Below are 15,340 nucleotides of genomic sequence, written 5' to 3'. Positions count from 1 at the left end.
TACTTTTGAGCTTCACTCCAAAATGCCTCATATCATTAGGAGGTGATGTCATTCTTTATAAATCATGACTCATCTTCATCCTCAGACGATGTGAGACTGCACAACTTACCCTTTATTGGCATTGTGCCTCAAAGGATTTATGGTTGTCACAATCACCCCTCCTCATGGGAGCCCAACGTCCTCGTTGGCCACATTTCCAGTTGGGTAGAGGCTCTGATACCATACGTAATGACCCGCACCCCCACCTAGCATGATATTATCCGCTTTGGGCCTGAGCCCGCATGGTTTTACTTTTGGGCTTCACCCCAAAAGACTTCATACCATTAGGAGGTGTTGTCATTCCTTATAAATCAGGACCCATCTTCATCTTCAGGGGACGTGAGACTGCACAACTTATCATTTTTTGGCATTATGCCTAGACCTGAGATTGCATTAATTGTTAACAATGGAATCACTCCACCTACCACCATAGGTGGATGTGTCAAAGGTGCCATTTGTGTTAAGTACCACTTAAATAAACGTAAGAAAAAATAAACCCACCAAAATGAAGCCTTTAAGAACCACACCAACCAGAACCGTGAGAATTCTGAAAATTAAAGCAAGTTCCAAAGAATTGGGGGTGCGGGTCGTTACAACATGTGGCTAATGAAGTGATTACATTACAGTCTATGACGAGCTCATCATCAACTAAATAAACACTCGTAAGGGAACATGGAATCACTATAGATAATTGATTTGGAAATGAGAATATAACAAATACTATTTATTTGTTTGCTGGAAAATAACAAAAATATAACCAACATGTTACAACTCGTAACTATCAAAAACATGTCATTACAATTTACAACACGCGAAAATAATGTCCTTTACTTTTTATTTATAATTAGTATATTTTAAAAATGTTCTCGTATTCTTTATATTTAACATTGAGAGAACAAAATTGAATATGTTAAAGTTAGCGTAAAACTTCCGTCAAAAAAAAAAAAAAAGTTAGCGTGAAACTTTGCAATGATTAATCAACTTTTGGTTGAAAATATCAGCGCATTTGAAGTAGTAATCATAACCACGCAAGTAATTGTCATCACAATATAATTAGGTTAGGTTCAGGTTCAATTTGTCTATTTAAATTTTTAATTTAAATTAAGATTACGTAATTTTGTGTAAAAAATTTTAATTATAATAAAAAAATTAAATGTGATTATTTTTAAAAAAAATTTACTGTAATAAAATTAAAATTAAAAACTCAAATTAGTGAAATAAATAAAACCTTAATTAATTAATACTTATTCGTTCTGTAGTTAAATTTCCTTTTTTTTTTATAAGAATTCTGTAGTTAAATTTCTGATGGTAGCCGCAAAAACAATCTTGAAGTTTAGAGAGACTAGGGGAGGGAGAAGGAACATTGGTTTATAATATTGATAATAATAATTATTATAATAATAAAATATAATTCCTTATATTTTTAAAAAACGCATACGTAGTTGTTCGGCACGCTATACATACATGCATGCATGTTACACGTCCGACCATATATTTGGGATTTAGATATTTAAATTATCTGTCTAATTTTAATGTTTAAAATAATGTCTAACTAATTATATTATGTTATATTAATATTTTAAAAATTAAAATATTTTTTAATTTAAATTTTATGTTTATTTATTAAATAATTTTATATTATATGATTGGTTAGATATTATTCAAGACATTAAAAATTATACATATTATATAATTTCTCTCCTTTTATCTTTTTTTTTTTTCTGTCGAGAGAAAAGGGAATACATCTAAAAAGACAAAGAGAATACACAACTAATAAATAAAGAGTCCGTTCATTTCACCGATTCGAGTTTAGAATTCGAGTTTTGTTACAGTAAAAAACTCTCATAAATAGTCATATCTAACTTTTTTGCTATAGTAAAAAATTATCACATAAAGTCACATCTCAACTCAAATTAAAAACTCAAATCAACGAACTAAACGGGTCCAAAATGTGAGATTGAAACGACCTATCATTTAAACAGCTATAAAAAAAAGTCAATTAAAAACGTTTTTAATTTTTAAATGATGTGATTAATTAGATATATTGTGTACATAAAAATTAGATTGGTGATTTGAATTCTAAATATTTTTAATGTAAAATAAGTTTGTTACAAGCAACGAATCAAGATCAACTTTATACGCATGCGGCATGACAAACTCAAGACTTTCATTTGTCCCGGTTATTTCACTAATTTGAGTTTTGTTACAATAAATTTTTTTTAAAAAACAGTCACATTTAACTTTTTTATTACAGTAAAAAACTTTCATATAAAATTACATCTTAACTCGAATTAAAAATTTAAATCAGTAAACTAAACGGGGCGTACAATTCTCTTACAGACTGCGTATATAAATTAATAAATACACAATGTAGCGATATATATGCACGGTCATCTCTACATGTAATTGTTCTTCATTGTTTCATTTTTTATTGTTTGGTTATAGGAATATATTTTTCGAATTAAGCACGTGATAATGCTACTCGGCTGCTATATATATATATATATCATTCATATGGATCCTATGATCATTATCATCACATAGCTTCATCGTATAACAAATCGACACTTGTGTTACGTCCTTTTTAATTGCTTCAACGTATCAATATATCAAGCTAATCGATTATAAGTTATAATTAAGGAGATGTTTAATTCATGGATTAGAATCATGTGATTATAATTATTTTTAATTTACGTGTATTTTTTATGAGAACAAATATTATAACGAACCATGAACTATAATTTAAATTATTGTATATATATATCATTCATATGGATCCTATGATCATTATCATCACATAGCTTCATCGTATAACAAATCGACACTTGTGTTACGTCCTTTTTATATATATATATATCATTCATATGGATCCTATGATCATTATCATCACATAGCTTCATCGTATAACAAATCGACACTTGTGTTACGTCCTTTTTAATTGCTTCAACGTATCAATATATCAAGCTAATCGATTATAAGTTATAATTAAGGAGATGTTTAATTCATGGATTAGAATCATGTGATTATAATTATTTTTAATTTACGTGTATTTTTTATGAGAACAAATATTATAACGAACCATGAACTATAATTTAAATTATTGTATATATATATCATTCATATGGATCCTATGATCATTATCATCACATAGCTTCATCGTATAACAAATCGACACTTGTGTTACGTCCTTTTTAATTGCTTCAACGTATCAATATATCAAGCTGATCGATTATAAGTTATAACTAAGGAGAGTTTGATTCGTGGATTAGAATCATGTGATTAGAATCATTTTCAATTTACGTGTATTTTTTGTGAGAAAAAACACTGTAACGAACCATGAACTATAATTTAAATTATTGTTTGAATCCTCCAACTAAACATCTTCTAAACATTGTCCGGAAAAAAAAAAAAAAAAAACTGAATACAAAATTAACCAAACGTACGAGGCGGCTATAGATTATTATTCAACAAGTTGATCATCATAGGAGCCTGTAGCCCATAATAATGAGTACTAGTACTGTTTAGAAACTAGTCTGTAATTTGAAAACTTCCGTTTGAGATGTTAAATTATAATTAATAATGTTCATTATATCCCAGACAATCCAAAGGTCATGCTCCAGTACTCCATTGGCCAATAAAAAAAATAAAAGCAAAAACTATGTTTGGACTGGAGCATTTTATTAATATTTGTTTGTAATACTTTTTGACAAACACACTCTGGCTTGGACTCTCGCCGTGGACGCCTCCTTCTTTTGTTAAATTCTTTGAAATGAAGCATTTTTAGTATAGTTAGTTTTTGGATTATTAAGTTATGCTAGCTCTTTGGATTAATTTTTATAAATACTTCCTGAATTTTCTATTTTGTTTTGATATATCCTCAAAATTTTGAAAAGGCTCATTCAAAATTCTCCATATATTTATAAAACTAAGACAGATGATGACATGATATTACTTATACTCTATAATTACTCCTAAATTATTATTTTACGTCACTTTACCTCCTAAATTATTATTTATTATCGTATGTCCACTTGACCCTAGTATTTTAACGAGCGCAACTCTCGTGTTTAATTGTTACCGTTGAGTTTGGAACCCTAAGCAGACTACCGGTGATGAGCCGAAGGAAGGTGAAGATGACGTCGAGTCATCATGCTCCTTATGCCCTGAGCGACACACGTGCTATAATGGCCGGCCCATTCTACTTAGGCCCGTGTGGGTAGTGGGCCAGGCCAACTTATAATTTTGGTGGGTCGGGCCATATAAAAGCAACCTTCGGCCCAGCCCCACCATGTGCCAATTTTCTGTGGGTCAGGTTGGGCCGTGAACAGGCCCACCCATTTGAGCCCATCAATGAGTTAGGATGGGTAGGTTCATCTTGGCCCATTGTGGGTTTAGATGAGCCAGTCCATCTTAGTCTTTAATTTTTAAATTTTTAAAATTTTTGTTTTTAAATTTCTAAACAAGTTAATAAAAGTATGAATAGTTAATTACTTCTCTCATTAAAATCCTTTCTAAGAAAAACTCAGTAGGACAAAATCTCGGTAAGAAAAAATGAGTATAGTTAGAATAATCATACATAAGATATTTACAAAATTACTAGATAAAAATCAAACAAACAACAAACATAAAAACCTTGATATGCCAAGCCTTGCGGAAGGCTTATCCAAGGCTGTGTTCACCCACGAGTGAACAATGCAAAAAAAAAATATAATTTTATATATATATATATATATATATATGAAATTGGGCTACAATGGACCTTTCATGAGTTAGCCCATTGTGAGCCTATATGGGCCGAATCAAGTGGGCTTTACACGTGCCAACTCATTCTGGCCCATGTTGAGCCTGTTCATGCTAGTACGACATGACCCATGAATTTTCATGGGCCTTGCTTGGCTGACCCATAGGCTGAGAAATGATAGTCTAGCCCATGTCTCGAACAATATCGTGCAAGACCGACCTAGCCTGACATTGTATCAAGATTCAAGATGGGCCCGGCCCGGTCTTCTATCTCTATAATGGTCAGGACAAAGGCTTGCGATCTCGCGAGGGTGAGCTAACTTCGAAAACTCATCCTCATTTCGAATTTTAGGCTACAACTCATCTACATAAAGCCTAAATTGTCATAAAACTAATAATTTATAAGGCAGGTATGAAATACCATTATAAGAAATAGTTTGAATCACCTTTCATACTTTATGGGTTAAAATGAATCTATTTTAAATTTTAATGGGCATGTTGAATCAAAATACAAAAAATGGGGAATTTGTGAAATTAATCAAAGTACTTTTCATGTTTAGTTTACGAGTTCAATTTTTTAACAATTTTGAATCGTGAGTTATTTCGGAATTACCTCTCATGATCCAATCAAAAAACAAAAGAAGAAAACTCTCTCTCTTGAATTTTAACTTTAAAGTTAAAAACTATTACTATGAAAAATATTATTTAAAAATAAAATTTTGAAACTAAAAATAAAAATTCAACGTATAATCAATATTGATGCTTTTTAATTAGTAATCCGTTGTGCCATTATTATTAAACTTATAGGAGTTTTTTTGGTGTTCATTTTTTTGAAAATACCGTTATTTTTTATTTTTTTAGTTAAATTGAAAAAATATGTAAAATAGATAGATTATGATACATATCTGACGGCTAAAAAATAAAAAATATCAATATTATCAAAAAGAAAAGAACACCGGAGAAAGTCTCTAAACTTAGTTGGCACTTTTATATTAGGGCATTAAATCTGTAGTGTACTTTTTTATTGTTAAATCTTATTAAAATCAAATCAAAATGAAATTATATAAATGACCCGTTTAGTTCGCTGATTCGAGTTGAGATATGATTTTATGCGAGAGTTTTTTACTGTAGTAAAAAAGTTAAATGTGACTGTTTATGAGAGCTTTTTATTGTAATAAAACTCGAATTCTAAACTCAAATTGGTGAAATAAACATAGCCAAAATACTTTTTTTTTAAAACATATCACAACTTTTAAAACAAACTTCTACCAACAAATTTTTTTAAGGTCCTCCTATCATAAAAAAAAAAACTCTACAATTATTATCTTTTAAGAAATAAAGATCGAGCTTCTGTGTTAGAGTTTTCTACTTATAATATATGTTTTGGTCCCGTTCACTTCGCTGATTCGAGTTTAGAATTCGAGTTGAGATGTGACTTTATGTGAGAGCTTTTTACTGTAACAAAAAAGTTAGATGTGATTGTTTGTGAGAGCTTTTTACTGTTTGAATTCTAAACTCGAATCAGCGAAGTAAACGGGGCCTTTACAACTGTTAAATTTGATCAGCAACATATCAAAATAAAAAAAATATGTATAATAAATAATTTATGATATAAATCTAACTGTTAAATTAGAGATATTTTAGTACCGTTTTTTTCATCAATTTGTGTTTTATTACAGTAAAAAAATTTTAGAAGCAGTAACATCTAATTTTTTACTATAATAAAAAACTTATAAATATATCTCAACTTAAATTAAAAATTCAAATTAATGAATTAAACGGACACTTTGACACCGATTCATTGTTTTAAAAAATATATATATTGTAGAAATTTAAAAATAAAAATAAAAAAAGAGAGGGATTGGCGGGAAGTAAATAAAGGGCAGACAACCGAGGAAAGTGGCTGAGATTTTCAAGTTTATTGGGGAGAGAGCCACTGGCAGACACGGTTTATGGGACCCAGCGACTTTGCTGATCAATTGCTCTTTTGAAATGCTTCTCTGAATGAGCAGACTAGACATCTTTCCCATGAATTATTTTTTGCACTGCTCCTCAGGCTAAAAGGACCTTTCGGCGGAGTTGAAAATTGTGATATCTCCACGTCTCAGTTTCACACGAGGAACTGTACTTGTGGCTGAGCTAGAAACCATTTTTCCCTCCAGAAAGAGTATATTATCTTTTTTCATCTGCGTGTATGAGTAGGGTATATTTTTATTAGCATAAACCTAATGAATACCTGATGATTGTTCAAAAATTCTCAAAAACACAAAAGGCATTCTACAATGAGATAAGAAATTTCTAGTGAATATATATAGACCTCGTTCATTTCACCGATTTGAGTTTTCAGTTTTAAATTTTTACAGTAAAAAGTTCTCAGAAAATGTCACATATAACTTTTTCTTCTACAGTGAAAAGCTCTAAAAAAATATCACATATCAGCTCGAATTAAAAACTCGAATCCGCAAAGTGAACGAGATCATATTTTTTTGCTCATTAACTAATTTTTAAAAGAAAAGAGAACAAATAGTACTTTAATTGAAAATATATTATTAATGACTACTATATTTTCTAGTGAATATATATGTTTTTTTAGCTCATTAACTAATTTTTAAAAGAAAAAGAGAATAAATAGCACTTTAATTGAAAAGATATTATTAATGATTACTGAGTGAACGTTTGATTTATGAGTTTATAATTATTTTTAATTTACGTGTATTTTTTATGAAAAAAAATATTATAATGAGTCACAAACTATAACACGAATCCTTACTTCAAATGCTATTTAACTCTAACAACATGCAGTAGATAGACAAAATATGTTATAAGATTACGTCAAACAACATACGATATGTAATGACCACTAAGTAAAATGACATATAATAAATGAGATGAGACTTGAGCTTGAAAGAACTGAGAGTAGATTCATTTGTACATATGACTTGAATGAAAAATAAAGAACGGCCAGAAATTCGATCATCCATTATGCATAAAAGTTTTTTTTGTTTTGAAAATTGAAAAATAAGAAGTTCGGTAAGGGTATTTTGGTAGAAAAAATTGGGACACAGGACCTACAAACAGCACTAAAAAAGAAAAATTGACCGTGGGAAATGAGTATCCAACGCTACTCTTCCCTCCCTATTCCCACTTCCCCAACCGTTACCACATGCCACTCTCTCTCTCTCTCTCTCTCTCTCTCCTCTGAGTAAGTGTGATAATGTCATGTTACATGTCACTCCCCTTCTCACTTCTGCTTCCACTTCTCCTTTTCCTTTCTCAAGCTTCATCACTTTCCTTCTCGGATGGAAACTCCCACTTTCCACACGCCCCACAAACATCACTCACACCATCTTCAGGTACACTGCTCTTATAAGTACTCAAACCTCACGTTTTCTTCACTTTGGGCAATGTTCTTTTTTTGCTCCCAGTAAAACCAACAAATGTTCAAAATTGTAGTTTTAGAACTTCTCCATTTGGGTAGTACTACTGTTTCACATTTCATGGAAAATTCTGTCAAGTGCTTTCCCCTTTGATTATTTTCTTGTTTATTTTCTTTCTGGTTTTTCTTAGAGTGGGAATTATCGGAGAAGCAACATGATTATTTGTGGGGGACCAAAATGTCTTTTGTGGAGGGACCCGATTTCCAACCTGTTCAATACTATTCACTTGTTTTAGCTGCGGAGAGGACACAGAGGAAAGACCCTCTTAATGGCTTCAAACGGTACATTGGAGGATGGAATATCAGTGAACGCCATTACTGGGCAGTAAGTACATTACACATTCGTTTGATATTTGCCATATAAAACGCTCAACGTGTCTTTTATAGGGTTTTTTTTTTTTTTTTTTTTTTTGGGGGTTAATTTCAGCTGAACCAGGACTAAGTTTATACTTGATAGTCAAATTAATTTTGGTCTATCAATGCAATGCCGGTAGTTGAGGAGGTGTAGAAATGCTAGTATCACTCTCTTTGTCACTATATGTTATTTGTATTTATTGTTTGACACGTGAATTCCACTGATAGAGAGTGATCTTAGTATTTCTCTTATTAGTAATGTAACAAAAAGTACATGTGAAATTAAGGAGAGAGGGGCATTCTTGAAGTCTTGACTTGGGAACTCATAAGCATACACGATTGAAATCTCAAAAGCTGCTTACCAAGTTGTGATTTTTCTTGAAATGTTTCCAACATAAATCATCTAGACAATTGATTCCAAGTATCTTCGTCAAAAATAGCTAAATGATAGAAAAGCCCTCAAACTTAGTACATTAGCTGAATCATAATCATTCATCATAGTTATTGATAGTATGCAATATTGTAACTCACCATTAGTGCTGCATTCGAGCAAGGTAGTTCGAGTGATCCCTTAAATATTTAAAAAAAAAAAAAAAAAAAAAACTCGGATTATGCATTCGTCTCACTAACATCCTGTACGGGTCTTACTTTTTAACTTTTCAATTAGTGTTCAATTTAGACTGTTTATTTCCATTTGTTGAGTGTTATTCCTCATCACGAAATCTTTTTTTGCATGCAGTCTGTTGGTTTCACTGCAGTCCCATTGTTTGCCATTGCTGCCATCTGGTTTGTGGCCTTTGGATTGTGCTTATCTCTCATCTGTCTTTGCCACTTCTGTTGTGGAAGACGGTCTTATGGCTATTCGGGAACAGCGTACACTCTTTCTCTTATTTGCCTCATTCTCTTCTCCATTGCCGCAGTGTACATCTCTCTCCCTCATTACTTTTTGAATTTCTTCACATGTTTGGATGATTCTCAATGTGTAACTTTGTGGTCGCAGCGCTGGCTGCATTGTGTTGTATGCGGGTCAGGATAAGTTTCATCATAGCACAACGAATACGCTGGACTACGTCGTAAGTCAGGCGGATTTTACAGTTGGGGAACTAAGGAATGTGTCGGATTATCTTTCTCAAGCTAAGCAGCTTGGAGTGGACCAAATCTTTCTACCTGCCAATGTTCAGACTGATATTGACCAGATCCAAATAAAGATAAATTCTTCTGCAAGCAACGTCGCTGACAAAACAGCAGAGAATGCAGATGACATGAGGGATCTCTTAGATTCTGTGTGAGTGGAGGACTATGAAGCCTTCCATCATTTGTGTTTCTTCTTAATTAACAACATTTTGATTATAATATTGATATGTTTGTTTTGCTCATACAGGAGGTTGGCGCTCATCATAGTAGCTGCCATCATGCTTGTATTGATATTTCTGGGACTTTGTAAGCACCTTTGATATCCTTACAATGCTTCATTTTTACATTCGTTTTAGTGTTTTTCTCATTTCTGAATTCTGATTTTTTTCGCCAGTATTTTCACTTTTTGGGATGCAAATTCTGGTCTACATGTGAGTAAGCTTATTATAATTATAATTGTTATTGTTATTATTATTATTATTAAACTGTTTCTACTATTCTTTTCTCATGGTATTTGATTCACACAATTGTCTCAGCCTTGTGATCACCGGATGGATTATTGTTGCTGGAACATTCATTCTGTGCGGCACATTCCTTATTCTTCATACGTAAGTCTTTTAATAGGAATAATCTCGTTTCTCCCATTTTGGTCAAGATTCTCACATGCCATTTTCCATCTACTTTTAACGGATTCTTAACCGAAAGACTTCAACGAGACAATTTTAGAGATAGAGAGCTGGTTATGATACATTTTGTATGTCAAGGACGAAACTGGGACTCCCTCCTAAGTTTGGGGACTAAAAATCAGATTGATCCTTTATAATAGCATAAGTTAGGTTAAAGGTTTGGTTAGTGTTAAAGTATAAAACTATTATTGGCCAACTTCCTAACAGCTTAAGCTTTTGGGATGAATTGTTAAACTAACATGGTATCAGAGCGGGAGGTCTTGAGTTCAAACCCCCCATAATTACACTCTTTATCCCCATTTAAATTGTCATCATGTGTTGGGTATTTAATATATCTCGGGTTTAAATATTCACGTGTTGGGCTTTCTAATTAATTTACCGACACGATTGCCCATTGTCTAGCCCACACGTGAGGGGGAGTGTTAAAGTATACAACGATTGTTGGCCCACCTCTTAACAGCTTAAGTTTTTAGGATGGATTGGTAAACTGACAGTTAGTTTCACTGAGAGCTTACCATTTCTATGTGACTGATTAAAGTGTCTTCTTTAATACACTAGTGTGGCTGGGGATACTTGTGTCGCAATGGACCAATGGGTGCTGAACCCCACTGCTCACACAGCCTTAGATGAAATCATGCCCTGCGTGGACAAGACAATGGCGCAAGAAACAGTACTGCGAAGCAAGGAAGTTACATTGCAGATAGTCGAATTGATCAACGAGGTTATCACCAACGTGTCTAACATCAATTTCGCCCCACAATTCGTTCCGTTTTACTTCAACCAGTCTGGTCCACTGGTGCCAATCCTTTGCAACCCTTACCACCATGACTTGACTGATCGAGTATGCACTGCTGGTGAAGTGGACATGAACAATGCTACACAGGTACACACTCATTTAGTAGAGCTCAGCCTTGCCTAAATTACATGGAAACTCTTGGATGAAACATTATATTATAGTATAATGACAAGAGGTTAGCTTTTCATTGCTAAAAAGTTAAAAAGAATATGCCCACTTGCTTATACAAACAAGAGCTAGATTGCAAAGGACTTGGAGGCCTTTTTGTCTTTTGCTAGATCCTAGGAGAATGAAGATCTCATTACCTTGGTTGTGTAATTTTGTGTGAGAAGTAACCTGCCTCACGAAAAACTTGGATAAATTTAGATTAGTTGCACCAATTTTGCTCCCATCCTAAAGAACATTAACTTAGTTATACTTTTTTTTTTTTTTTAAACTCAAGAATGGCATGACACCATAGACCTTGATTAAGCATGGAAAAAAAAAAAGCTTAAAATTAATCGCTATATTTCATTCAGAGCAATAATAATAAACATCTGGAAAAATTTTATCATTAATATATGTGTTAAAATTCGAATAAAATAACAATTACTGCTTTGTCCCTCCGTCCCCCCCTCTTTTTTTGACTCCTAACAAATTATATTTTAGTTCTAGGATGTATTATGAAACTATATTTTCATGATATCTATCACGGAAATGATTACATAAACATATCATTTTCCTTTTCTATATATATATATATATATATATAGGTGTGGGAGAAGTATGTGTGCCAGGTGGCAGCCAATGGGGACGACGACAGTGCTCCCATCCTAAAGAACATTAACTTAGTTATACTTTTTTTTTTTTTTTAAACTCAAGAATGGCATGACACCATAGACCTTGATTAAGCATGGAAAAAAAAAAAGCTTAAAATTAATCGCTATATTTCATTCAGAGCAATAATAATAAACATCTGGAAAAATTTTATCATTAATATATGTGTTAAAATTCGAATAAAATAACAATTACTGCTTTGTCCCTCCGTCCCCCCCTCTTTTTTTGACTCCTAACAAATTATATTTTAGTTCTAGGATGTATTATGAAACTATATTTTCATGATATCTATCACGGAAATGATTACATAAACATATCATTTTCCTTTTCTATATATATATATATATATATATAGGTGTGGGAGAAGTATGTGTGCCAGGTGGCAGCCAATGGGGTTTGCACGACGACAGGTCGTTTGACTCCAAATTTCTACAGCCAAATGAGCAGTGGAGTGAGCATGAGCATTGCGTTGCACAGCTACGGGCCTTTCCTTGTGGAGCTACAAGACTGCACTTTCGCTAGAGAAACTTTCAGCCAAATCTACTCCCAACATTGCCCTGCTCTTCAACGTTACAGCAAATGGATCTACGTTGGCTTGCTCATGGTTTCCACGGCTGTTATGATGTCCCTCATCTTCTGGGTCATCTACTCCAGAGAAAGGCGACACCGTATTTACACCAGGCAATCCATGGCCGATGATCATCACTCCGAACCCGAAAAGGATTAGGAAAAATGCTTACGGCCACGCACTACCACTAATAGAAAGTAGACTCCGTTTTTGAGTAATTGCAGGACCTACATTCTATTAATGAGTGGGTGCTTAACACTATCGGTGTCTAATAGCATTGTTCATGAATTAACTTGAAAAAAAAACAAAAGTGTTTGGATGTTTTTAGGGAATTATGTTTGTAATGATTATTGTTATGGAGTTTTTTTTTCCCTTTTTTTTTTTTGTGATTTCTTTCTTTTTTTGGGGTCGAGGAAAGATGTAGGGACTAACGTCATTTTGGCTATGCTGCCGTCGTCAGCCACGTTGGTTTGGCGGCTTGTTGCTTTCTTTCTTTAGAATGAAGGAGCGTCTGAATCCACTCTTTACAACTAAACGACATCATAAATTAACAAACGACAGTCCATGCATGCAAATCTTCTCGTGGGTTTGTTGCAACTCATATGAAGGCATGTTTAATTACATGGCAGATAATTAGTGGAGGAACAACCACTAATACGGACAAATGAGAGAATAGCAGATTTAAACTCTTTTGACATGAATCAAGATTGGTTGTGTAATACTTCAATATTTCTGATTTGGTAGTTGTCTTTCAAATTAAATTTTGACATTTTATGAATTGTTCAAGTATTTTTAATATTTTATTCTTATTTATGTGGTCATATTATAAATTAAATGGTATAATAAATAATTATTGTAGGAACAGATAAAGACAACATATTTGTACTCCATTTTTAACAGTAGGTCGAATTATAGGCTGTGTTTGGAGTTGTTTTTATTTTTATTTTTCACGTTTTTTAGGAAAGAAAAAATAAAAACGGGAGAGAAACGGTATTTGGCACAATTAAAGACAAAAAACATAAATGAAAACGATTTTTTAATTTAGTGTAAAATGGAAGAAAAATGAAAAATGACTTTCATTTTTTGTTTCTGTTTTCTCCTCTCTCGAGTAGAGAGAGAGAGAGAGAGACATTAATGAATTTTTTTATATTGAAAACAATCTCTTCATAAAATTATTAAACGTATTTTTAAAAATAATTTCTGTCTAAATTAAAAACGTTTTCATTTTTATTTTCAAACAAAAAATAAAAATTATTTTAGAATAAATTCCAAACGCACCTATAGTTATGACAATAAGTGGTAACTACAAAAAAGAAAAGGCAAGAAGAAGTGGCGGGGCAGAAGTTAATCATAAATGGATCTCTTTATTATTATTTTTTTTTAAGGAATTATAGGTATTTTATTTAATTGTGGTGTTGCCATTTGTATTATTTTAATAAATGAGGTGTTTCTTTTTTACATCAAAGTACAGCTAATGCAATTTATGTACAATGAATATGGAGCTCTTCTTAGAGAAAATATGGGGAGTCTGCACATGCTCCTATATGTAAATAAATATTCACATTAAGTCATTGTTATTAAGCATCAAAACAAGAAATAATTCTTAACAATAAATAATGAGTAATGAGTTTTGAAATTTGAAATTTATTAAATCAACGTTATGGCAGAAATAAATCAAAATCAAGAGCAATAATAATGCTAAAAGACTAAAGAGATGTTTGGTTCGTGGATTAGAATTATTTTTAATTTACGTGTAATTTTTGTGAGAGAAAATACTATAACAAATCATGAACTATGATTCAAATCAGGGTACAAATCTTCTAACCAAACAACCCCTAAAACTGCGTTATGTGCTTCCAAAAGCTAAAACATATTACTAACTGGCTAGCTGGCAGTTCACCCTAACGACAACCATCCCATGTGATTATAAATTTTAGACACTTTGGGCGTTTTGGGGCCCCCAATTGGCCAATTCCTATTAATGATTTAATTCTCCAACATGTGAACGATCATGAAAGCAAAAGCACCAACTTATGCCTTTTATTGCATAAAAAATTATGCCTCTCTCTAAACAAAAAATGCTAGTTTAGGGGTCATTTAATTCGTTAATTTGAATTTTTAATTTGAATTGAGATGTGATTTTATGTGAGAGCTTTTTATTATAGTAAAAAAGTTAGATGTGACTGTTTCTGATAGCTTTTTACTGTAATAAAACTTAAATTTTAAACTCGAATCGATAAAATTAACGGACAGTGTCTATTTCTAATAAACACATATATATCTATATGTATACACCATTTATTTATTTATTTATTTTAACATAAGCATGCCCTCAGAGACATAATGCACACTTTTTAGAGTTGGAAAATGATCCTCTCTTTTGCAAATGTTTGTGGCAGTGATCCTCTCAATGCAATTATGACCACGTTCGATCCGGGTCAAGTTTTAAAACAATGCCGTTAAAATGACAGAAAGAAAGAAAGAAATAGCTCCTTTAAGCAATTAACTTTACGATATTAATTGCTTGGTGACCATTTTACTTGGTTTGGGCGCTTGGCTGGATTGGATTATGGAGTTAGGATTTGATTTGACTTAGTATTTTGTTGAATCCTAGCATGTGTTTGGTGCATTACAGGATTAAATTAAAAAAAGATAAAGTGTTTAAGCACTAATATTGTTAGGACGTACCAAAGACAATGATAAAGACAAATGAATGGATGAATGAAAATTTATTTGTACATATTAAAAAATATATATTCAATGGCGCCTAC

At 32.3% G+C, this 15,340-nt stretch overlaps 1 protein-coding gene across 1 annotated transcript; it reads left to right on the top strand.

The window, feature by feature from the left end:
• Positions 1 to 7,858: 7,858 nt before the first annotated feature.
• Positions 7,859 to 13,141, top strand: LOC21391888. The gene is made up of 9 exons (XM_024167841.1): positions 7,859 to 8,132; positions 8,347 to 8,540; positions 9,309 to 9,490; positions 9,570 to 9,854; positions 9,951 to 10,009; positions 10,098 to 10,134; positions 10,240 to 10,311; positions 10,948 to 11,272; positions 12,357 to 13,141. The coding sequence occupies exons 1-9, from the start codon at positions 7,994 to 7,996 to the stop codon at positions 12,726 to 12,728; spliced, it is 1,665 nt and encodes a 554-aa protein (XP_024023609.1). The 5' UTR covers positions 7,859 to 7,993; the 3' UTR covers positions 12,729 to 13,141.
• Positions 13,142 to 15,340: the final 2,199 nt, after the last annotated feature.

The sequence above is a fragment of the Morus notabilis genome, unplaced genomic scaffold (assembly GCF_000414095.1).
Source record: "Morus notabilis unplaced genomic scaffold, ASM41409v2 Scaffold1028, whole genome shotgun sequence".
Lineage (NCBI taxonomy): Eukaryota > Viridiplantae > Streptophyta > Magnoliopsida > Rosales > Moraceae > Morus > Morus notabilis.
This window is presented reverse-complemented; position numbering and strand designations above follow the sequence as displayed.